The 26,516-nt window shown below is 45.5% G+C and overlaps 1 protein-coding gene across 1 annotated transcript; it reads left to right on the top strand.

Moving 5' to 3' along the window:
* Positions 1-2,135: 2,135 nt before the first annotated feature.
* nup42 (nucleoporin 42) lies at positions 2,136-25,311 on the top strand. Its single transcript, XM_036971731.2, has 7 exons — positions 2,136-2,408; positions 6,611-6,872; positions 7,199-7,287; positions 8,539-8,615; positions 21,113-21,199; positions 21,316-21,418; positions 24,077-25,311. Exons 1-7 carry the CDS (start codon positions 2,264-2,266, stop codon positions 24,571-24,573), a joined length of 1,260 nt encoding a protein of 419 aa, XP_036827626.2. The 5' UTR covers positions 2,136-2,263; the 3' UTR covers positions 24,574-25,311.
* The last annotated feature ends 1,205 nt before the right edge of the window (positions 25,312-26,516 follow it).

The raw sequence follows: 26,516 nt of genomic DNA, 5'->3' as shown, positions 1-26,516 counted from the left end.
CAATCAGGCAGGCAGACAGACTCACATTAGCATGGGCTTGTTGTCAACAATAACCAAAACACATACTATGTGCAGGAATATTAGGATGGAGTGACTTACAGTGTCAGTGTATGCAGGTGCATGTGATTGGTGATCTGTGATTTACGATACTGTACTGTGTGTGGTGTGTGTGTCTCTCTATCTGTATGGGGGCGGTAGGTAGCCTAGTGGTTAGAGCGTTAGGCCAGTAACCGAAATGACTGTGGTACTGTGTGTGGTGTGTGTCTCTATCTGTATGGGGGCGGTAAGTAGCCTAGTGGTTAGAGCATTAGGTAACCGACATGACTGTGGCACTGTGTGTGGTGTGTGTCTCTCTGTATGGGGGCGGTAGGTAGCCTAGTGGTTAGAGCGTTAGGCCAGTGAAATGACTGTGGTACTGTGTGTGGTGTGTGTCTCTATCTGTATGGGGGCGGTAGGTAGCCTAGCGGTTAGAGCGTTAGGCCAGTGAAGTGACTGGTACTGTGTGAACTCTGGGTTAGAGCGTTAGGCCAGTGAAGTGACTGGTACTGTGTGAACTCTGGGTTAGAGCGTTAGGCCAGTGAAGTGACTGTGGTACTGTGTGAACTCTGGGTTAGAGCGTTAGGCCAGTGAAGTGACTGTGGTACTGTGTGAACTCTGGGTTAGAGCGTTAGGCCAGTGAAGTGACTGTGGTACTGTGTGAACTCTGGGTTAGAGCGTTAGGCCAGTGAAGTGACTGTGGTACTGTGTGTGGTGTGTGTCTCTCTATCTGTATGGGGGCGGTAGGTAGCCTAGTGGTTAGAGCGTTAGGTCAGTGAAATGACTGTGGTACTGTGTGATGTGTCTCTCTATCTGTATGGGGGTGGTAGGTAGCCTAGTGGTTAGAGCGTTAGGCCAGTGAAATGACTGTGGTACTGTGTGGTGTGTCTCTCTATCTGTATGGGGGTGGTAGGTAGCCTAGTGGTTAGAGCGTTAGGCCAGTGAATTGACTGTGGTACTGTGTGTGGTGTGTCTCTCTATCTGTATGGGGGCGGTAGGTAGCCTAGTGGTTAGAGCGTTAGGCCAGTGAAGTGACTGTGGTACTGTGTGAACGCTGCACAGACCTCCAGGTAAAAGGAACATGAGATCAACAGGTTGTGTGTTGTCATGGCAAAGCTCCTAAAGACTACGCCACCACCGGTGAAACGGTGGAGTTGGCCAATCCCACAGACACTCATTCTGTGTCCCTCCTTCTTCCTCCTCTCTATCACTCCCTCCTCTCTATCACTCCCTCCTCCTCCCTCTATCACTCCCTCCTCCCTCTTTCACTCCCTCCTCCTCCTCTCTTTCACTCCCTCCTCCTCCTCTCTTTCACTCCCTCCTCCTCCTCTCTTTCACTCCCTCCTCCTCCTCTCTTTCACTCCCTCCTCCTCCTCTCTTTCACTCCCTCCTCCTCCCTCTTTTACTCCCCCCTCCTCCTCCCTCTTTTACTCCCTCCTCCTCCTCCCTTTATCACTCCCTCCTCCTCCTCTCTTTCACTCCCTCCTCCTCCTCTCTTTCACTCCCTCCTCCTCCTCTCTTTCACTCCCTCCTCCTCCTCTCTTTCACTCCCTCCTCCTCCTCTCTTTCACTCCCTCCTCCTCCCTCCTCCTCCCTCTTTTACTCCCCCCTCCTCCTCCCTCTTTTACTCCCTCCTCCTCCTCCCTCTTTTACTCCCTCCTCCTCCTCCCTCTTTTACTCCCTCCTCCTCCTCCCTCTTTTACTCCCTCCTCCTCCTCCCTCTTTTACTCCCTCCTCCTCCTCCCTCTTTTACTCCCTCCATCCTCTGTCTCGCAATACTTTCACCTATAAGCTACAAATAACAGTTTACATGGCAACTGTACTATCAACACTGACAATCAAGACAATTTTGATCCTCTAAACATAGGCTATTTATTTACAGCATTTGAACACTCACTCATATATACACACACAATAATACTATAAATTGTATAGTCTTTGGTAATATAATTATTTAATTGCCTATTTACCGGTATATAATTATTTACTGTACTATTTTCTACACGGTCTGATGATTTTGTTGATTGAGTTACTTTCCTGCAGTACCAAAACCAAACACAAGGGCGCCCTGTTGCATTAAACCCACTTTAAAACCGACGTCATAGCCCTGCGACATTTTCAAAATGGCGTAATCTGAACGAAAACAATGTGGTGATGAAAACTATAGTGGGAAACGAGAGGATTTTGTTTCATTCACCGCACCGACAACTTTAAATCCAGCAACACTATGCCGGTGTGCAACTTTTGGATGCAAGGCCGGTGTCGATATGGCGACAAGTGTTGGAATGAGCACCCAAAAGCAGGCGGTGGCGGCTACGGTGGAGAGTACAACAGCCGCCCCCCTCAACAGTCCAACAGAGGCGGGGGAGGAGGTAAGGAGTACCTAGTTGTAGTAGCTCCCAGTCTTTTTCTGCTATACTGTAGCTAGTCATGGAACGATTGAGAACGGAGATCTGATTTAGTTTTTTTTTTAAACACTACTGATTCCACACAACGTATCGACGCTTGTGTCACACGAACGCTTCAAAGGCACCGACGTTGTCATTGCGCTAAAATAGTACGCACCATCTGGATATGTGTTCAACATTCACCTCCTGCTACCATTTCTGTCAAGCCGTCTACGCATACGTTCGATAAATTCAACATATGCACCACAAAGAACGCACTGCAAGGCAAACGCAGCGTTTCATTGGGAATGAATGTAATTATGTTGGCCAACATGAGATCGTTGTCGGTGTGTTCTAAGCGTAACAATACTACGCGATGATGACGTTCTCAGCTTGACGTCACACTGTCATCTGAATACGGGATTATAACGATGACAACATGATGTGAGTTTGAATTTCGTGGTCGCACATTGAGATGTGTTTGCAAGTACGATTAGCAAATGTGTCATTTAATTTCGCAAGTTTGTATCATGATGTGTGAAAGATTTAACAACGGTCGCAAACTTGTAATTTGACATTTACAGGTAATCATCTTTATCTCTGACTCTGGAGTCTGTTGCTATGTCTCTTCTCATGGAGGCTTCCCTGTTCAGAGGAAACATGGAGCATTTTATGGAGGAGTTGTATTTACTATGCGCTCTTCCGGGACAATGTGGATCAACCGGTTGTTTCAGTGCAACAATTGTTTACTGGCAGAGGACTATAGAGAAGAAGTGGCTACTCTGTCTCGTCTGACGCACCGGCTCCTCCGTCAGCCACAACGGGTTTTGCGGCTCGAGCCGCTTAAAAATTCCGGAACCTCCTCTCACCAGCTCTATGGCAAGAAACATCTTGGTTCCTATCCTAGGGCTCGGGTACAGCGCATTAGGCTGCTTCCTATCATTTTACACCAGAAGAAGGGGACTGTCGTAATCCACGTGGGATCTATACTGAACAAAAATATAAACGCAACATGTAATGTGTTGGTCCCATTTTTCATGAGCTGAAATAAAAAATATCCCAGAAATGTTCCATATGAACAAAAAAAGCTTATTTCTCCAAAATTGTCCATACATTTGTTTGTGATAATTTCTCTTTTGCCAAGGTAATCCATCCACTTGACAAGTGTATCATATCAAAAAGCTGATTTAAATGGCATGATCATTACGCAGGTGCAACTTGTGCTGGGGACAATAAACGTCTATTTTAAAATGTGCAGTTTTGTCACAACACAATGCCACAGATGTCTCGAATGAGTGTGCAATTGGGATGCTGACCGCAGGAATGTCCGCCAGGGTTGTTACCAGAGAATTGAATGTTCATTTTTCTACCATAAGCCGCCTCCACGTCGGTTTTTAAGAATTTGGCATTATGTCCAACTAGCCTCACAACCGCAGTCCCACGTGTATGGCGTTATGTGGGCGAGCGGTTTGCTGATGTCACCGTTGTGAACAGAGTGCCCCATGGTGATGGTGGGGTTATGGTATGGGCAGGAATAAACTACGGACATTTTATTCATGGCAATTTGAATCGCATTTTTACTTGTGAATCCCTTTCTACAAATTTACTAAACTTTCTACAAGCTTACGAATCTCTTGGTAACGTGACAGAACAATGTGCAGATTCAAAATTTGCAGCAGAATGTTCATACTCGTAAATGGATTTGTAACCGTTGTGAAAATAAATAATGCTTTCAGTTCTTGTTGAACTTGTTGTATAATTGTGTGAAAGATTTAACTAGCGAAAATACACATTTGTGAATCACACTTGCACCCACATCTGTGTGCGACCACGAAATCCAAAATACAATCTCATGTAGTTCCGTCACCATTAAGATCCATAATCCCAGAACTGACAGGAGCCGACTACTGCTGGAAGCTTTTTGTTTTTTTTATCAAGATATTTCACCTTTGCAGGTGGAAAGATCGCTCAATTTTTTTGTTAAAAAGTAAAGTTTTCTTTGCCAAGAAAATCACAATACGATATTATCCCAATAGTTACAGTACCAGTTTCTAATCTTTTTAAATGATGAGTTTTGATTGGCTGTTCAGTTTTTATTAAATTTAACATCCTAAATCATGCAATGGAGCCACCATCCTTTGTAAATGTTTAGTTAGTTAAAAAAAATACATAACACATTAGATCTGGTAAAAGATAATACAAAGAAAAAAACATTTTTTGTACCGTCATCTTTGAAATGCAAGAGAAAGGCCATAATGTATTATTATAGCCCAGGCGCAATTTAGATTTTGGCCACTAGATGGCAGCAGTGGGTGTGCAACGTTTTAGAGTGATCCAATGAACCATTGCATTTCTGTTAAAATTTTGTATCAAGACTGTCCAAATGCGCCTAATTGGTTTATTAATACTTTTCAGGTTCATAACTGTGCACTCTCCTCAAACAATAGCATGGTATTCTTTCACTGTAATAGCTACTGTAAATTGGACAGCGCAGATAGATTAAAAGTAATTTAAGCTTTCTACCCAAACCAAATATGTCTATGTCTTGGGAAATGTTCTTGTTACTTACAACCTCATGTGAGCTTGAAGGCACACTGTGTGTTGTGAAATCTGTGAATGTATTGTAATGTTTTAAAATTGTATAAACTGCCTTTACTTTGCTGGACCCCAGGAAGAGTAGCTGCTGCTTTGGCAGCAGGTCTCTCCAGAGATGCTAGATTGGGTTCAAGTCTGGGCTCTGGCAGGGCCACTCGAGGACATTCAGAGATTTCTCCCAAAGCCACTCCTGCATTGTCTTGGCTGTGTGCTTAGGGTCGTTGTCCTGCTGAGGGGTTAACCTTCGTCCCAGTCTGAGGTTCTGAGCACTCTGGAGCAGGTTTTCATCAAGGATCTCTCTGTACTTTGCTCCGTTCATCTTTCCGTCGATCTTGACTAGTCTCTCAGTCCCTGCTGCTGAAAAACATCCCCACAGCATGATGCTGCCACCACCATGCTTCACTGTAGGGATGATGCCAGGTTTCCTCCAGAAGTGAATCGTGACATTCAGGCCAAAGAGTTCAATCTTGGTTTCATCAGACCAGAGAATCTTGTTTCTCATGGTCTGAGAGTACTTTAGGTGCCTTTTGGCAAACTCCAAGCGGGCTGTCATGTGCCTTTTACTGAGGAGTGGCATCCTTCTGGCCACTCTACCATAAAGGCCTGATTTGGTGGAGTGCTGCAGAGATGGTTGTCCTTCTGGAAGGCACAATCCTGTCTCGGAGCTCTGTGGACAATTACTTTGACCTCATGGCTTGGTTTTTGCTCTGACATGGACTGTCAACTGTGGGATCTTATATAGACAGGTGTGTGCCTTTCGAAATCATGTCCAATCAGTTGAATTTACCACAGGTGGATCCTTGATATGTTGTAGAAACTTCTCAAGGATGATAAATGGAAACAGGATGCACCTGAGCTCAATTTCGAGTCTCCTAGCAAAGGGTCTGACTACCTATGTAAATAAGGTATTTCTGTTTTTATTTTTAATACATTAGCAACATTTCTTAACCTGTTTTGACTTTGTCATTATGGGGTATTGTGAATACGTTGCTGAGGATTTAATAAAATGTGATCCATTTTCGAATAAGGCTGTAACGTAACAAACTTTGGGAAAAGTCAAGGGGTCTGAATACTTTCCCGAAGGCGCTGTATAAACATCAAACATGCTGATATTTATTCCTGACCAGGAAATATCTCTTAATGTACACCTTCGGGCGAGGTTTGGCTCTGGGCTGTGAACCTTCGGGCGAGGTTTGGCTCCGGGCTGTGAACCTTCGGGCGATGTTTGGCTCTGGGCTGTGAACCTTCGGGCGAGGTTTGGCTCTGGGCTGTGAACCTTAGGGCGAGGTTTGGCTCTGGGCTGTGAACCTTCGGGCGAGGTTTGGCTCTGGGCTGTGAACCTTCGGGCGAGGTTTGGCTCTGGGCTGTGAACCTTCGGGCGAGGTTTGGCTCTGGGCTGGTGAGATTACTCTTGCAGTAAACCTTCAGCAGAGGTTCGGGCAAGTAAAAAAACAAAAACATTTTTTTTAACAGAAACTGATGGGCTATTGAAGCTATTGAATTGAAAGTGGGTCATCATGTTATGCCGCCTAGAAACACATTTCTCCCGTCCAATATAAGGGTAGTCAAATCTATGAACGTCCTGTTTTCAGGGTTTGGGAACAGAGTGTGGGTGAACCCAGCTCAGAGGTCTGGAGGAGGAAACTACGTCCAGCCGTCATCCTTCTCTTCCCAGCAGGGTGGCCACAACTGGGGTCCAGGAGGAGGAGGAGGAGGAAGGGACAGCCAAGCCCAGAGCTCTAACTTCAGTTTCGCAGCCTCCTCTCCAAACCAAAACAGATTTTCTGCCTTAAACACTCAAAGCAGCTTCGACAAAGGTGGGAGAGGAGAAGGGGAAGACAATGAAAAACACTTGTAAGTCCACTGATTGCTTGGTTGGGAACAATTTTCTCAATGGGATTCAGAATTGACACACACACACACACACACACACACACACATGGGGCAAAAAAGTATTTAGTCAGCTACCAATTGTGCAAGTTCTCCCACTTAAAAAGATGAGAGAGGCCTGTAATTTTCACCATAGGTACACTTCAACTATATATATATATATATATATATATATATATATATATATATATATATATATATATATATATATATATATATATATAAAAATGAGTCCCTGACAAAGTAGTCTGTAAATGAAATGGCCTGTTATCAGAATGCCTTGTCTCCAGGGAAACCATCCAGAAAGATATGGAGATCTGGGAGACTTCAGGCCAGTGGCTTTTCTCCTGTTACTCTGTCCTCAAAGCAACCATCTCAGGTAAGAGAAACAGCTTAGCTTTGGTCTGTCCCACTATTTGACACTATCACACACACACACACTTATTTTTTTAACCTCTATTTAACCTGGCTAGTCAGTTAAGAACAAATTCTTATTTTCAACGACGGCCTAGGAACAGTGGGTTAACTGCCTGTTCAGGGGCAGAACGACAGATTTGTACCTTGTCAGCTTGGGGATTTGAACTTGCAACCTTTTGGTTACTAGTCCAACGCTCTAACCACTAGGCTACCCTGCCTCCCCACATGGGCCCCGTAGCACGCGCTCCAGCAGGTATATCTCACTAGTCATCCCCAAAGCCAACACCTCCTTTGGCCGCCTTTCCTTCCAGTTCTCTGCTGCCAATGACTGGAACGAATTGCAAAAATTGCTGAAGTTGGAGACTTTTATATCTCCCTGACTATCTGGGCAACTTACCGATCGCTGCAGCTGTACACAGTCCATCTGTAAATATCCCATCCAACTACCTCATCCCCATATTGTTTTATTATTTATTTTTGCTCTTTTGCACCCCAGTATCTCTACTTGCACATCATCATCTGCACATCTATCACCAGTGTTAATTTGATACATTTCCTACCGGGTTAAATAAAGGTGAAATAAAATAAATTAATAAAAACATGGACGGAACATCTTGGATAGATCTTGATGTAGTAGCTGTAGTAGTAGTAGTAGTAGTAGTAGTAGCTGTTGTAGTAGTAGTAGTAGTAGTAGTAGTAGTAGTAGCAGTAGTAGTAGCAGTAGTAGTAGCTGTAGTAGTAGCAGTAGCAATAGTAGTAGTAGCTGTAGTAGTAGTAGCTGTAGTAGTAGTAGTAGCAGAAGTAGCTGTAGTAGTAGTAGCAGAAGTAGCTGTAGTAGTAGTTGTAGTAGTAGTAGCTGTAGTAGTAGTAGCTGTAGTAGCAGAAGTAGTTGTAGCTGTTGTAGTAGTAGTAGTAGTATTAATAGCTCTAGTAGTAGTAGTAGTAGTAGTATTAGTAGCTGTAGTAGTAGTAGGAGAAGTAGCTGTAGTAGTAGTAGTAGTAGCAGAAGTAGCTGTAGTAGTAGCAGAAGTAGCTGTAGTAGTAGCAGAAGTAGCTGTAGTAGTAGTAGTAGTAGCTGTAGTAGAAGTAGCTGTAGTAGTAGTTGTAGTAGTAGTAGCAGAAGTAGCAGGCTATATTAGATTGGCTGTGATGTTAACTCCAGTATATTGAATGGATGTGGACGACATTGAACCGCGTCTCCTCCTCTGTGCAGGGTTCACAGAGCTCTCTCCAGAGGAGCTGAGACTGGAGTACTACAACACCAAGCCGTCTGGAGACCTGCAGGGATACGTGAGTAGAATCACATGCATGTGTCCCTTTATCTGCATCAACACTGTATAACGTGAAGGCATCTGCACTGGGATTCAATGTCATGAACACAGTATAACGTGAAGCCATCTGCACTGGGATTCAATGTCATGAACACAGTATAACATGAAGGCATCTGCACTGGGATTCAATGTCATGAACACAGTATAACATGAAGGCATCTGCACTGGGATTCAATGTCATGAACACAGTATAACGTGAAGCCATCTGCACTGGGATTCAATGTCATGAACACAGTATAACGTGAAGGCATCTGCACTGGGATTCAATGTCATGAACACAGTATAACGTGAAGGCATCTGCACTGGGATTCAATGTCATGAACACAGTATAACGTGAAGCCATCTGCACTGGGATTCAATGTCATGAACACAGTATAACGTGAAGCCATCTGCACTGGGATTCAATGTCATGAACACAGTATAACGTGAAGGCATCTGCACTGGGATTCAATGTCATGAACACAGTATAACGTGAAGGCATCTGCACTGGGATTCAATGTCATGAACACAGTATAACGTGAAGCCATCTGCACTGGGATTCAATGTCATGAACACAGTATAACGTGAAGGCATCTGCACTGGGATTCAATGTCATGAACACAGTATAACGTGAAGCCATCTGCACTGGGATTCAATGTCATGAACACTGGATAACGTGAAGCCATCTGCACTGGGATTCAATGTCATGAACACAGTATAACGTGAAGGCATCTGCACTGGGATTCAATGTCATGAACACAGTATAACGTGAAGGCATCTGCACTGGGATTCAATGTCATGAACACAGTATAACGTGAAGCCATCTGCACTGGGATTCAATGTCATGAACACAGTATAACGTGAAGCCATCTGCACTGGGATTCAATGTCATGAACACAGTATAACGTGAAGCCATCTGCACTGGGATTCAATGTCATGAACACAGTATAACGTGAAGCCATCTGCAGTGGGATTCAATGTCATGAACACAGTATAACGTGAAGCCATCTGCACTGGGATTCAATGTCATGAACACTGTATAACGTGAAGGCATCTGCACTGGGATTCAATGTCATGAACACAGTATAACGTGAAGCCATCTGCACTGGGATTCAATGTCATGAACACAGTATAACGTGAAGCCATCTGCACTGGGATTCAATGTCATGAACACAGTATAACGTGAAGCCATCTGCACTGGGATTCAATGTCATGAACACAGTATAACGTGAAGCCGTCTGCACTGGGATTCAATGTCATGAACACAGTATAACGTGAAGCCATCTGCACTGGGATTCAATGTCATGAACACAGTATAACGTGAAGCCATCTGCACTGGGATTCAATGTCATGAACACAGTATAACGTGAAGCCATCTGCACTGGGATTCAATGTCATGAACACAGTATAACGTGAAGGCATCTGCACTGGGATTCAATGTCATGAACACAGTATAACGTGAAGCCATCTGCACTGGGATTCAATGTCATGAACACAGTATAACGTGAAGCCATCTGCACTGGGATTCAATGTCATGAACACAGTATAACGTGAAGGCATCTGCACTGGGATTCAATGTCATGAACACAGTATAACGTGAAGGCATCTGCACTGGGATTCAATGTCATGAACACAGTATAACTTGAAGGCATCTGCACTGGGATTCAATGTCATGAACACAGTATAACGTGAAGGCATCTGCACTGGGATTCAATGTCATGAACACAGTATAACGTGAAGCCATCTGCACTGGGATTCAATGTCATGAACACAGTATAACGTGAAGCCATCTGCACTGGGATTCAATGTCATGAACACAGTATAACGTGAAGGCATCTGCACTGGGATTCAATGTCATGAACACAGTATAACGTGAAGGCATCTGCACTGGGATTCAATGTCATGAACACAGTATAACGTGAAGCCATCTGCACTGGGATTCAATGTCATGAACACAGTATAACGTGAAGCCATCTGCACTGGGATTCAATGTCATGAACACAGTATAACGTGAAGGCATCTGCACTGGGATTCAATGTCATGAACACAGTATAACGTGAAGGCATCTGCACTGGGATTCAATGTCATGAACACAGTATAACGTGAAGGCATCTGCACTGGGATTCAATGTCATGAACACAGTATAACGTGAAGGCATCTGCACTGGGATTCAATGTCATGAACACAGTATAACGTGAAGCCATCTGCACTGGGATTCAATGTCATGAACACAGTATAACGTGAAGCCATCTGCACTGGGATTCAATGTCATGAACACAGTATAACGTGAAGCCATCTGCACTGGGATTCAATGTCATGAACACAGTATAACGTGAAGCCATCTGCACTGGGATTCAATGTCATGAACACAGTATAACGTGAAGCCATCTGCACTGGGATTCAATGTCATGAACACAGTATAACGTGAAGCCATCTGCACTGGGATTCAATGTCATGAACACAGTATAACGTGAAGCCATCTGCACTGGGATTCAATGTCATGAACACAGTATAACGTGAAGCCATCTGCACTGGGATTCAATGTCATGAACACAGTATAACGTGAAGCCATCTGCACTGGGATTCAATGTCATGAACACAGTATAACGTGAAGCCATCTGCACTGGGATTCAATGTCATGAACACAGTATAACGTGAAGCCATCTGCACTGGGATTCAATGTCATGAACACAGTATAACGTGAAGGCATCTGCACTGGGATTCAATGTCATGAACACAGTATAACGTGAAGCCATCTGCACTGGGATTCAATGTCATGAACACTGGATAACGTGAAGGCATCTGCACTGGGATTCAATGTCATGAACACAGTATAACGTGAAGCCATCTGCACTGGGATTCAATGTCATGAACACAGTATAACGTGAAGCCATCTGCACTGGGATTCAATGTCATGAACACAGTATAACGTGAAGGCATCTGCACTGGGATTCAATGTCATGAACACAGTATAACGTGAAAGCATCTGCACTGGGATTCAATGTCATGAACACAGTATAACGTGAAGCCATCTGCACTGGGATTCAATGTCATGAACACAGTATAACGTGAAGGCATCTGCACTGGGATTCAATGTCATGAACACAGTATAACGTGAAGGCATCTGCACTGGGATTCAATGTCATGAACACAGTATAACGTGAAGCCATCTGCACTGGGATTCAATGTCATGAACACAGTATAACGTGAAGGCATCTGCACTGGGATTCAATGTCATGAACACAGTATAACGTGAAGCCATCTGCACTGGGATTCAATGTCATGAACACTGGATAACGTGAAGGCATCTGCACTGGGATTCAATGTCATGAACACAGTATAACGTGAAGCCATCTGCACTGGGATTCAATGTCATGAACACAGTATAACGTGAAGCCATCTGCACTGGGATTCAATGTCATGAACACAGTATAACGTGAAGGCATCTGCACTGGGATTCAATGTCATGAACACAGTATAACGTGAAAGCATCTGCACTGGGATTCAATGTCATGAACACAGTATAACGTGAAGCCATCTGCACTGGGATTCAATGTCATGAACACAGTATAACGTGAAGGCATCTGCACTGGGATTCAATGTCATGAACACAGTATAACGTGAAGGCATCTGCACTGGGATTCAATGTCATGAACACAGTATAACGTGAAGCCATCTGCACTGGGATTCAATGTCATGAACACAGTATAACGTGAAGGCATCTGCACTGGGATTCAATGTCATGAACACAGTATAACGTGAAGCCGTCTGCACTGGGATTCAATGTCATGAACACAGTATAACGTGAAGCCATCTGCACTGGGATTCAATGTCATGAACACAGTATAACGTGAAGCCGTCTGCACTGGGATTCAATGTCATGAACACAGTATAACGTGAAGGCGTCTGCACTGGGATTCAATGTCATGAACACAGTATAACGTGAAGCCATCTGCACTGGGATTCAATGTCATGAACACAGTATAACGTGAAGCCGTCTGCACTGGGATTCAATGTCATGAACACAGTATAACGTGAAGGCATCTGCACTGGGATTCAATGTCATGAACACAGTATAACGTGAAGCCGTCTGCACTGGGATTCAATGTCATGAACACAGTATAACGTGAAGCCATCTGCACTGGGATTCAATGTCATGAACACAGTATAACGTGAAGCCATCTGCACTGGGATTCAATGTCATGAACACAGTATAACGTGAAGCCATCTGCACTGGGATTCAATGTCATGAACACAGTATAACGTGAAGCCATCTGCACTGGGATTCAATGTCATGAACACAGTATAACGTGAAGCCATCTGCACTGGGATTCAATGTCATGAACACAGTATAACGTGAAGCCATCTGCACTGGGATTCAATGTCATGAACACAGTATAACGTGAAGCCATCTGCACTGGGATTCAATGTCATGAACACAGTATAACGTGAAGCCATCTGCACTGGGATTCAATGTCATGAACACAGTATAACGTGAAGCCATCTGCACTGGGATTCAATGTCATGAACACAGTATAACGTGAAGCCATCTGCACTGGGATTCAATGTCATGAACACAGTATAACGTGAAGCCATCTGCACTGGGATTCAATGTCATGAACACAGTATAACATGAAGCCATCTGCACTGGGATTCAATGTCATGAACACAGTATAACGTGAAGGCATCTGCACTGGGATTCAATGTCATGAACACAGTATAACGTGAAGCCGTCTGCACTGGGATTCAATGTCATGAACACAGTATAACGTGAAGCCATCTGCACTGGGATTCAATGTCATGAACACAGTATAACGTGAAGCCATCTGCACTGGGATTCAATGTCATGAACACAGTATAACGTGAAGCCATCTGCACTGGGATTCAATGTCATGAACACAGTATAACGTGAAGGCATCTGCACTGGGATTCAAATCAAAATCAAATTTATTTTATATAGCCCTTCGTACATCAGCTGATATCTCAAAGTGCTGTACAGAAACCCAGCCTAAAACCCCAAACAGCAAGCAATGCAGGTGAAGAAGCACGGTGGCTAGGAAAAACTCCCTAGAAAGGCCAAAACCTAGGAAGAAACCTAGAGAGGAACCAGGCTATGTGGGGTGGCCAGTCCTCTTCTGGCTGTGCCGGGTGGAGATTATAACAAAACATGGTCAAGATGTTCAAATGTTCATAAATGACCAGCATGGTCGAATAATAATAAGGCAGAATAGTTGAAACTGGAGCAGCAGCACAGTCAGGTGGACTGGGGACAGCAAGGAGTCATCATGTCAGGTATTCCTGGGGCATGGTCCTAGGGCTCAGGTCCTCCGAGAGAGAGAAAGAAAGAGAGAATTAGAGAGAGCATATGTGGGATGGCCAGTCCTCTTCTGGCTGTGCCGGGTGGAGATTATAACAGAACATGGCCAAGATGTTCAAATGTTCATAAATGATCAGCATGGTCGAATAATAATAAGGCAGAACAGTTGAAACTGGAGCAGCAGCACAGCCAGGTGGACTGGGGACAGCAAGGAGTCATCATGTCAGGTAGTCCTGGGGCATGGTCCTAGGGCTCAGGTCCTCCGAGAGAGAGAAAGAGAGAAGGAGAGAATTAGAGAACGCACACTTAGATTCACACAGGACACCGAATAGGACAGGAGAAGTACTCCAGATATAACAAACTGACCCTAGCCCCCCGACACATAAACTACTGCAGCATAAATACTGGAGGCTGAGACAGGAGGGGTCAGGAGACACTGTGGCCCACTCCGAGGACACCCCCGGACAGGGCCAAACAGGAAGGATATAACCCCACCCACTTTGCCAAAGCACAGCCCCCACACCACTAGAGGGATATCTTCAACCACCAACTTACCATCCTGAGACAAGGCTGAGTATAGCCCACAAAGACCTCCGCCACGGCACAACTTAAGGGGGGGGGGGGGGGGGCGCCAACCCAGACAGGATGACCACATCAGTGACTCAACCCACTCAGGTGACGCACCTCCTCCAGGGACGGCATGAGAGAGCCCCAGTAAAGCCAGTGACTCAGCCCCTGTAATAGGGTTAGAGGCAGAGAATCCCAGTGGAAAGAGGGGAACCGGCCAGGCAGAGACAGCAAGGGTGGTTCGTTGCTCCAGAGCCTTTCCGTTCACCCTCCCACTCCTGGGCCAGACTACACTCAATCATATGACCCACTGAAGAGATGAGTCTTCAGTAGAGACTTAAAGGTTGAGACCGAGTTTGCGTCTCTGACATGGGTAGGCAGACCGTTCCATAAAAATGGAGCTCTATAGGAGAAAGCCCTGCCTCCAGCTGTTTGCTTAAAAATTCTAGGGACAATTAGGAGGCCTGCGTCTTGTGACCGTAGCGTACGTGTAGGTATGTACGGCAGGACCAAATCAGAGAGATAGATAGGAGCAAGCCCATGTAATGCTTTGTAGGTTAGCAGTAAAACCTTGAAATCAGCCCTTGCTTTGACAGGAAGCCAGTGTAGAGAGGCTAGCACTGGAGTAATATGATCAAATTTTTTGGTTCTAGTCAGGATTCTAGCAGCCGTATTTAGCACTAACTGAAGTTTATTTAGTGCTTTATCCGGGTAGCCGGAAAGTAGAGCATTGCAGTAGTCTAACCTGGAAGTGACAAAAGCATGGATTAATTTTTCTGCATCATTTTTGGACAGAAAGTTCCTGATTTTTGCAATGTTTCGTAGATGGAAAAAAGCTGTCCTTGAAATGGTCTTGATATGTTCTTCAAAAGAGAGATCAGGGTCCAGAGTAACGCCGAGGTCCTTCACAGTTTTATTTGAGACGACTGTACAACCATTAAGATTAATTGTCAGATTCAACAGAAGATCTCTTTGTTTCTTGGGACCTAGAACAAGCATCTCTGTTTTGTCCGAGTTTAAAAGTAGAAAGTTTGCAGCCATCCACTTCCTTATGTCTGAAACACATTCTTCTAGCAAGGGCAATTTTGGGGCTTCACCATGTTTAATTGAAATGTACAGCTGTGTGTCATCTGCATAGCAGTGAAAGTTAACATTATGTTTTCGAATAACATCCCCAAGAGGTAAAATATATAGTGAAAACAAAAGTGGTCCTAAAACGGAACCTTGAGGAACACCGAAATTTACAGTTGATTTGTCAGAGGACAGACCATTCACAGAGACAAACTGATATCTTTCCGACAGATAAGATCTAAACCAGGCCAGAACTTGTCCGTGTAGACCAATTTGGGTTTCCAATCTCTCCAAAAGAATGTGGTGATCGATGGTATCAAAAGCAGCACTAAGGTCTAGGAGCACGAGGACAGATGCAGAGCCTCGGTCCGATGCCATTAAAATGTCATTTACCACCTTCACAAGTGCCGTCTCAGTGCTATGATGGGGTCTAAAACCAGACTGAAGCATTTCGTATACATTGTTTGTCTTCAGGAAGGCAGTGAGTTGTTGCGCAACAGCCTTTTCTAAAATTTTTGAGAGGAATGGAAGATTCGATATAGGCCGATAGTTTTTTATATTTTCTGGGTCAAGGTTTGGCTTTTTCAAGAGAGGCTTTATTACTGCCACTTTTAATGAGTTTGGTACACATCCGGTGGATAGAGAGCCGTTTATTATGTTCAACATAGTAGGGCCAAGCACAGGAAGCAGCTCTTTCAGTAGTTTAGTTGGAATAGGGTCCAGTATGCAGCTTGAAGGTTTAGAGGCCATGATTATTTTCATCATTGTGTCAAGAGATATAGTACTAAAACACTTGAGTGTCTCTCTTGATCCTAGGTCCTGGCAGAGTTGTGCAGACTCAGGACAACTGAGCTTTGAAGGAATACGCAGATTTAAGGAAGAGTCCGTAATTTGCTTTCTAATAATCATAATCTTTTCCTCAAAGAAGTTCATGAATTTATCACTGCTAAAGTGAAAGTCATCCTCTCTTGGGGAATGCTGCTTTTTAGTTAGCTTTGCGACAGTATCAAAAAGGAATTTCGGATTGTTCTTATTTTCCTCAATTAAGTTAGAAAAATAGGATGATCGAGCAGCAGTAAGGGCTCTTCGGTACTGCACAGTACTGTCTTTCCAAGCTAGTCGGAAGACTTCCAGTTTGGTGTGGCGCCATTTCCGTTCCAATTTTCTGGAAGCTTGCTTCAGAGCTCGGGTATTTTCTGTGTACCAGGGAGCTAGTTTCTTATGAGAAATGTTTTTAGTTTTTAGGGGTGCAACTGCATCTAGGGTATTGCGCAAGGTTAAGTTGAGTTCCTCAGTGTCAATGTCATGAACACAGTATAACGTGAAGCCATCTGCACTGGGATTCAATGTCATGAACACAGTATAACGTGAAGCCGTCTGCACTGGGATTCAATGTCATGAACACAGTATAACGTGAAGCCATCTGCACTGGGATTCAATGTCATGAACACAGTATAACGTGAAGCCATCTGCACTGGGATTCAATGTCATGAACACAGTATAACATGAAGGCATCTGCACTGGGATTCAATGTCATGAACACAGTATAACGTGAAGCCATCTGCACTGGGATTCAATGTCATGAACACAGTATAACGTGAAGCCATCTGCACTGGGATTCAATGTCATGAACACAGTATAACGTGAAGGCATCTGCACTGGGATTCAATGTCATGAACACAGTATAACGTGAAGCCATCTGCACTGGGATTCAATGTCATGAACACAGTATAACGTGAAGCCATCTGCACTGGGATTCAATGTCATGAACACAGTATAACGTGAAGCCATCTGCACTGGGATTCAATGCCATGAACACAGTATAACGTGAAGCCATCTGCAGTGGGATTCAATGTCATGAACACAGTATAACGTGAAGCCATCTGCACTGGGATTCAATGTCATGAACACAGTATAACGTGAAGCCATCTGCACTGGGATTCAATGCCATGAACACAGTATAACGTGAAGCCATCTGCAGTGGGATTCAATGTCATGAACACAGTATAACGTGAAGCCATCTGCACTGGGATTCAATGCCATGAACACTACTTTATTGATACATATGAGACAAACATTTGTCTTCTGCTTTTAACCCTAACCCTCTGATATACATACATTATGTAGGAGAGGCTGGAGCAGAGGGGAGAGGTCACACATTATGTAGGAGAGGCTGGAGCAGAGGGGAGAGAGAGTTCACACATTATGTAGGACAGGGGAGAGGGAGGTCACACATTATGTAGGAGAGGGGGGAGAGAGAGGTCACACATTATGTAGGAGAGGGGAGAGAGAGGTCACACATTATGTAGGACAGGGGAGAGGGAGGTCACACATTATGTAGGAGAGGGGGGAGAGAGAGGTCACACATTATGTAGGAGAGGCTGGAGCAGAGGGGAGAGGTCACACATTATGTAGGAGAGGCTGGAGCAGAGGGGAGAGGTCACACATTATGTAGGGGATGCTGGAGCAGAGAGGTCACACATTATGTAGGAGAGGCTGGAGCAGAGGGGAGAGAGAGGTCACACATTATGTAGGAGATGCTGGAGCAGAGAGGTCACACATTATGTAGGAGAGGGGAGAGAGAGAGGTCACACATTATGTAGGAGAGGGGAGAGAGAGGTCACACATTATGTAGGAGAGGCTGGAGCAGAGGGGAGAGAGAGGTCACACATTATGTAGGAGATGCTGGAGCAGAGAGGTCACACATTATGTAGGAGAGGGGAGAGAGAGGTCACACATTATGTAGGAGAGGGGGGAGAGAGAGGTCACACATTATGTAGGAGAGGGGGGAGAGAGAGGTCACACATTATGTAGGAGAGGGGAGAGAGAGGTCACACATTATGTAGGAGAGGGGGGAGAGAGAGGTCACACATTATGTAGGAGAGGGGAGAGAGAGGTCACACATTATGTAGGAGAGGGGAGAGAGAGAGGTCACACATTATGTAGGAGAGGGGAGAGAGAGGTCACACATTATGTAGGAGAGGGGGGAGAGAGAGGTCACACATTATGTAGGAGAGGGGAGAGAGAGGTCACACATTATGTAGGAGAGGGGGGAGAGAGAGGTCACACATTATGTAGGAGAGGGGAGAGAGAGGTCACACATTATGTAGGAGAGGCTGGAGCAAAGGGGAGAGAGAGGTCACACATTATGTAGGAGAGGGGAGAGAGAGGTCACACATTATGTAGGAGAGGGGAGAGAGAGGTCACACATTATGTAGGAGAGGGGGGAGAGAGAGGTCACACATTATGTAGGAGAGGGGGGAGAGAGAGGTCACACATTATGTAGGAGAGGGGAGAGAGAGGTCACACATTATGTAGGAGAGGGGAGAGAGAGAGTTCACACATTATGTAGGAGAGGGGAGAGAGAGGTCACACATTATGTAGGAGAGGGGAGAGAGAGGTCACACATTATGTAGGAGAGGGGAGAGGGAGGTCACACATTATGTAGGAGAGGGGGGAGAGAGAGGTCACACATTATGTAGGAGAGGGGGGAGAGAGAGGTCACACATTATGTAGGAGAGGGGAGAGAGAGGTCACACATTATGTAGGAGAGGGGAGAGAGAGGTCACACATTATGTAGGAGAGGGGGGAGAGAGAGGTCACACATTATGTAGGAGAGGGGAGAGAGAGGTCACACATTATGTAGGAGAGGGGGGAGAGAGGTCACACATTATGTAGGAGAGGGGGGAGAGAGAGGTCACACATTATGTAGGAGAGGGGAGAGGGAGGCCACACATTATGTAGGAGAGGCTGGAGCAGAGGGGAGAGAGAGGTCACACATTATGTAGGAGAGGCTGGAGCAGAGGGGAGAGAGAGGTCACACATTATGTAGGAGAGGGGAGAGAGAGGTCACACATTATGTAGGAGAGGGGGGAGAGAGAGGTCACACATTATGTAGGAGAGGGGAGAGAGAGGTCACACATTATGTAGGAGAGGGGAGAGAGAGGTCACACATTATGTAGGAGAGGGGGGAGAGAGAGGTCACACATTATGTAGGAGAGGGGAGAGAGAGAGGTCACACATTATGTAGGAGAGGGGAGAGAGAGGTCACACTATGTAGGAGAGGGGGGAGAGAGGTCACACATTATGTAGGAGAGGGGGGAGAGAGAGGTCACACATTATGTAGGAGAGGGGAGAGAGAGGTCACACATTATGTAGGAGAGGGGAGAGAGAGGTCACACATTATGTAGGAGAGGGGGGAGAGAGAGGTCACACATTATGTAGGAGAGGGGAGAGAGAGGTCACACATTATGTAGGAGAGGGGAGAGGGAGGCCACACATTATGTAGGAGAGGCTGGAGCAGAGGGGAGAGAGAGGTCACACATTATGTAGGAGAGGCTGGAGCAGAGGGGAGAGAGAGGTCACACATTATGTAGGAGAGGGGAGAGAGAGGTCACACATTATGTAGGAGAGGGGGGAGAGAGAGGTCACACATTATGTAGGAGAGGGGAGAGAGAGGTCACACATTATGTAGGAGAGGGGGGAGAGAGAGGTCACACATTATGTAGGAGAGGGGAGAGAGGTCACACATTATGTAGGAGAGGGGGGAGAGAGAGGTCACACATTATGTAGGAGAGGGGAGAGAGAGGTCACACATTATGTAGGAGAGGGGAGAGAGAGGTCACACATTATGTAGGAGAGGGGGGAGAGAGAGGTCACACATTATGTAGGAGAGGGGGGAGAGAGAGGTCACACATTATGTAGGAGAGGGGAGAGAGAGGTCACACATTATGTAGGAGAGGGGAGAGGGAGGCCACACATTATGTAGGAGAGGCTGGAGCAGAGGGGAGAGAGAGGTCACACATTATGTAGGAGAGGCTGGAGCAGAGGGGAGAGAGAGGTCACACATTATGTAGGAGAGGCTGGAGCAGAGGGGAGAGAGAGGTCACACATTATGTAGGAGAGGGGAGAGAGAGGTCACACATTATGTAGGAGAGGCTGGAGCAGAGGAGAGAGGTCACACATTATGTAGTAGAGGCTGGAGCAGAGGGGAGCGAGAGGTCACACATTATGTAGGAGAGGGGAGAGAGAGGTCACACATTATGTAGGAGAGGCTGGAGCAGAGGGGAGAGAGAGTTCACACATTATGTAGGAGAGGGGAGAGAGAGGTCACACATTATGTAGGAGAGGCTGGAGCAAAGGGGAGAGAGAGGTCACACATTATGTAGGAGAGGGGAGAGGGAGGTCACACATTATGTAGGAGAGGGGAGAGGGAGGTCACACATTATGTAGGAGAGGGGAGAGAGAGGTCACACATTATGTAGGACAGGGGAGAGGGAGGTCACACATTATGTAGGAGAGGGGAGAGGGAGTTCACACATTATGTAGGAGAGGCTGAAGCATCCGCAGTGCAGCGCCCAATGAGAGGTTTAGGGGCTTAAGTTCCTTATTCCCAACAGTGATTCTAACTTAAGGACAGGGATTCCAGATAGCATCACATTACATATATATGTCTGTGTGTTTTTTTTTACTGAGAAATTAATTTCAATCAATACTGACAGCAGCCTTCCTTGTGTTTGTAGGCTAACGTCATCAATCAGCTGGTCAACCAATGGAGAAGCAGAGTCCAGGAGCTGAGGGCTATGAGCGGCAACACCAGAGTCGCTATGGTAACACACACACACACACACACACACACACACACACTACTTTCTGTAGTAATACGACAAGACAAATATAAAGCCTTGTATGTACCAGGTGAGTAATACTCTCTAGTCTCTCCCAGCTTGCAGAGCTGGACAACCCAGCACCACAGGCAGCGTCTGGAGGTTTTGGGTCGACACCAGTGACCGGCTTTGGGTCCTCAGCACCATCTGGCTTCGGAACAGGTAAGATCTGCTGTAGCCTGTGTTCTTCATAGGAAGACAATACAAATGGAATACAGACATGGAGGCCTTCTGTAACTCCTATGTTGACTGGCTAAGACCCTCTAACTCCTAGGTTGACTGGCTAAGACCCCCTGTAACTCCTAGGTTGACTGGCTAAGACCCCCTGTAACTCCTAGGTTGACTGGCTAAGACCCCCCTGTAACTCCTAGGTTGACTGGCTAAGACCCCCTGTAACTCCTATGTTGACTGGCTAAGACCCCCTGTAACTTCTATGTTGACTGGCTAAGACCCCCTGTAACTCCTATGTTGACTGGATAAGACCCCCTGTAACTCCTATATTAACTGGATAAGACCCCCTCTAACTCCTAGGTTGACTGGATAAGACCCTCTAACTCCTATATTAACTGGATAAGACCCCCTCTAACTCCTATATTAACTGGATAAGACCCCCTGTAACTCCTAGGTTGACTGGATAAGACCCCCCTGTAACTCCTAGGTTGACTGGCTAAGACCCCCTGTAACTCCTATGTTAACTGGATAAGACCCTCTAACTCCTATGTTAACTGGATAAGACCCTCTAACTCCTATGTTAACTGGATAAGACCCTGTAACTCCTATGTTAACTGGATAAGACCCTGTAACTCCTATGTTAACTGGATAAGACCCTGTAACTCCTATGTTAACTGGATAAGACCCCCTGTAACTCCTATGTTAACTGGATAAGACCCTCTAACTCCTATATTAACTGGATAAGACCCCCTGTAACTCCTATGTTAACTGGATAAGACCCTCTAACTCCTATATTAACTGGATAAGACCCTCTAACTCCTATATTAACTGGATAAGACCCTCTAACTCCTATATTAACTGGATAAGACCCTGTAACTCCTATATTAACTGGATAAGACCCTGTAACTCCTATGTTAACTGGATAAGACCCTGTAACTCCTATGTTAACTGGATAAGACCCTCTAACTCCTATGTTAGTGGGACATGCAGTTGTCTTTTTAAATATTTACTTGCGTTCCTAATCCTCTTCATTCCTATATTGAACATACGGTTCCCATGAGAGTGCCAATGTTTGTGCCTGAGGATAGTGGGCTCGTAGGATGATATAAACTCAGCAAGAAAAGAAACGTCCCTTTTTCAGGACCCTGTCTTTCAAAGACAATTTGTAAAAATCCAAATAGCTTCACAGATCTTCATTATAAAGGGTTTAAACACTGTTTCCCCATGCTTGTTCAATGAACCATGAACAATTAACGAACATGCACCTGTGGAACGGTCGTTAATAAGACACTAACAGCTTACAGACTGTAGGCAATTAAGGTCACAGTTATGAAAACTTAGGACACTAAAGAGGCCTTTCTACTGACTCTGAAAAACACCAAAAGAAAGATGCTCAGGGTACCTGCTCATCTGTGTGAATGTGCCTTAGGCCTGCTGGAAGGAGGCATGAGGAGTGCAGATGTGGCCAGGGCAATACATTGCAATGTCCGTACTGTGAGACGCCTAAGACAGCGCTACAGGGAGACAGGACGGACAGCTGATCGTCCTCGCAGTGGCAGACCATGTGTAACAACACCTGCACAGGATTGGTACATCCGAACATCACACCTGCGGGACAGGTACAGGATGGCAACAACAACTGCCCGAGTTACACCAGGAACGCACAATCCCTCCATCAGTGTTCTGACTGTCCGCAATAGGCTGAGAGAGGCTGGACTGAGGGCTTATAGGCCTGTTGTAAGGCAGGTCCTCACCAGACGTTACCGGCAACAACGTCGCCTATGGGCACAAACCCACCGTCACTGGACCAGACAGGACTGGCAAAAAGTGCTCTTCACTGACGAGTCGCGGTTTTGTCTCACCAGGGATGATGGTTGGATTCACGTTTATCGTCGAAGGAATGAGCGTACCATCGAGGCCTGTACTCTGAAGCGGGATCGATTTGGAGGTGGAGGGTCCATCATGGTCTGGGGGGGTGTGTCACAGCATCATCGGACTGAGCTTTGCATTGCAGGCAATCTCAACGCTGTGCGTTACAGGGAAGATATCCTCCTCCCTCATGTGGTACCCTTCCTGCAGGCTCATCCTGACATGACCCTCCAGCATGACATTGCCACCAGCCATACTGCTCGTTCTGTGCGTGATTTCCTGCAAGACAGGAATGTCAGTGTTCTGCCATGGCCAGAGAAGAGCCCGGATCTCAATCCCATGGAGCACGTCTGGACCCTGTTGGATCGGAGGGTGAGGGCTAGGTCCATTCCTCCCAGAAATGTCCGGGAACTTGCAGGTGCCTTGGTGGAAGAGTGGGGTAACATTTCACAGTAATAACTGGCAAATCTGGTGCAGTCCATGAGGAGGAGATGCACTGCAGTACTTAATGCAGCTGGTGGCCACACCAGATACTGACTGTTACTTTTGATTTTGACCCCCCCTTTGTTCAAGGACACATTATTCAATTTCTGTTAGTCACATGTCTGTGGAACTTGTTCAGTTTATGTCTCAGTTGTTGAATCTTATGTTCATAAAAATATTTACACATGTTAAATTTGCTGACAATTAACGCAGTTGACAGTGAGAGGACGTTTCTTTTTTTGCTGAGTTCATATATCTGGTACTTCTCTCAAACTGGACTCTCCCTCCTCTCCTCAGGTTTCGGAGTGCCGGCTCAGGTCCCAGTCCAGGACACCTCAGGTGCCAGTAATTTCAGCTTTGCTGGACCAGGTGCAGCTTCTGCTGCTCTCGGCAGTGCTGCGTCAGCCGTCCCACCAGCTCCCACTGGGATTGGCTCGATGGCCACCACTGTTCCCTCGGCAGCCGGTTTCTCCTTTGCCACCTCTGCTGCCAACAAGGAGACAACTACAGCCGGTTTCGGAGCTCCTGCCTCTGCGTCCGGGTTTAGCTTCGCCTCGACGGTCGCTGGTGGAGGAGGGGCATTTGGAGGGAGTGGTTTCGGGAGTGCAGCGCCAGTGGCTGCAAGTGGTTTTGGACAGGCGAGTGGAGGGTTTGGGGTTATGGCCCCAGCAGACAGTCTCTTCACCCCCCACAGCCAGCTGAGTGAAGAGGAACTGAAGGAGTTTGGAGGGAAGAGGTTCACCCTGGGACAGATACCACTCAAACCCCCCCCTGTTAATATGCTGGTGGTCTGATCCCACCACTCAACCCCCCCCCCCTGTTAATATGCAGGTGGTCTGATCCCCCCCCTGTTAATAAGCAGGTGGTCTGACCCCCCCCCCCCTGTTAATAAGCAGGTGGTCTGATCCCCCACTCAACCCCCCCCCCCCCCTGTTAATATGCAGGTGGTCTGACCCCCCCCCCCCCTGTTAATAAGCAGGTGGTCTGATCCCACCACTTTCCTTTTAACTGACCTGATGGAAAAGAGCTGGACTGAATATATCTCTGAAGACTTTTTGATGAGTAAAAACCACCGCTAATTTACAGAATCTCCCCCATCCTTGATGTAATCACTAATCTGACTAGTTTATACTGGGGGGGGGGAGAAGAAAAAACAATCTATCAAATGGATTCTGAATGATGTCAAGTTTCAACCAAGATGGTGTTCCTGGTAACAGTGCCATGTCATTTGGTTGAAAGGTTTCCTTTTAAAATGAAAGGGTGGAGCAGAATGTAAAACAGATGATAGTCAGACTACTGGTGGTCTGACTGTACCAGGGACTAAAATAGGCTACTACCTTGCTATTTTAACATTTAAATAAGTGTGTTTTAATTATGGTTGGTGGTATTTTTGCTTTGAACCAAACGATGGTCTGTTTTTGTTTGCTTTCACCTCGTGTGTCTCTCCCCCCCAGGTGTATATTCTATAAACAATACTTTGTTCTGTCGTTCATTAAATTAAAACCGTCTTGTGATTTTATCAGAACATAAAACGTGTGTACAGTAGCAGATGAGACGTTTTTCATATTGGTCCTATACAATTCACATTGTACCAGAGAGCCACCATGAATGAGGCTCTCTGATTGGACTCGTCGTGGCTCATCCTGTATAACTACTGCAAATACACACTTTTTCTATTCACACACTGGCCATATACACACATAGATATATTTTGAGTCTCGGAAGCTAATTTCTTGCAATTCTATACATTTTACCATGGGGGTTTTGTACTGTGTATTTAAATACTGTATTCTCGACACGGCTCATTATATTTCTACGTTGTATTTTAGTTACATTGTTTTATACAACAGCACATATTTTGTTTTATATTGTAATGAAACAGCAGGGAGCAGTTCTCGAACCCTCGACCTTCGAGCCCGAGGTCCGGTGATGCTATCGACTGTGTCGCAAATGCATGCTCGTGCGGCAAGGGTCGATTTCCGCGCTAATAAACCCAGGGTCGTCACAATATACTGGATTCTGCGTATACTCAATCTCCACGAGGAGTATAAAAGTAGTGTAGTGGAGGTATACGCCATGTAAATGAATAAGGCTGAACAGATCACAGTGTTACAATGTTGATTAACATACACACGCATGTGCCAAAATGCAATCTGTGGGGAAAACATCATTATAAAATGCTCATACCATTTGCGAGCGGTTTCTTGGACAGAGTTGGAAATATCCGGTGGAAATTTAGAAAGAGGGAAAATCTAGAGTCAACAACGACCATGGTTTGCCATTTACCAGCTGTTTCGTTATGGTCAGTATTATAGCCGTGGGAAGTAGTTTATGCGTGGGGGGGTGATGCGATAATTTTTTGTCAGCCGATTGGGTTCCTGGGGAAACTTTAAATTATTTTTATTTCAGGGGGTGCTGAAGGTGCAGCACCCGTACATTCCGCATCTATGGCCAGTGTGTATTTACACCAAAAAAAAAATCGAAATAAAAAGTTAAATGAAACTGAAAAAAATACCCTGTCTGTCGCTTATGACCAAGTGCGCATGCGCAAACTATCTCCAACATAATCCGCCGTTACCCATGATGCCAATTTAGCAATTTTGCTGCTAGATTTAGCAATTTATCAGACTACAATGGCAACCTTTTTTTTCAAACAGCACCTAGCAACAAATGTAGCTATTTTTAACAACTTTTTGGAACTTGTAGCAACTTTTGAAAAGTGACTCAAATGCTAAAA

The sequence above is a fragment of the Oncorhynchus mykiss genome, chromosome 30 (assembly GCF_057628025.1).
Source record: "Oncorhynchus mykiss isolate SJ-2025 chromosome 30, ASM5762802v1, whole genome shotgun sequence".
Classification (NCBI taxonomy): Eukaryota; Metazoa; Chordata; class Actinopteri; order Salmoniformes; family Salmonidae; genus Oncorhynchus; species Oncorhynchus mykiss.
This window is presented reverse-complemented; position numbering and strand designations above follow the sequence as displayed.

Bases quoted from the DNA above. Each gene is read 5' to 3' on its own strand.
- nup42 (XM_036971731.2), top strand. From the start codon at position 2,264: ATGCCGGTGTGCAACTTTTGGATGCAAGGCCGGTGTCGATATGGCGAC. The intron at 8,616-21,112 runs GTGAGTAGAATC...TTGTGTTTGTAG, and splicing joins CTGGAGACCTGCAGGGATAC to GCTAACGTCATCAATCAGCT. The intron at 21,200-21,315 runs GTAACACACACA...AGTCTCTCCCAG, and splicing joins GCAACACCAGAGTCGCTATG to CTTGCAGAGCTGGACAACCC.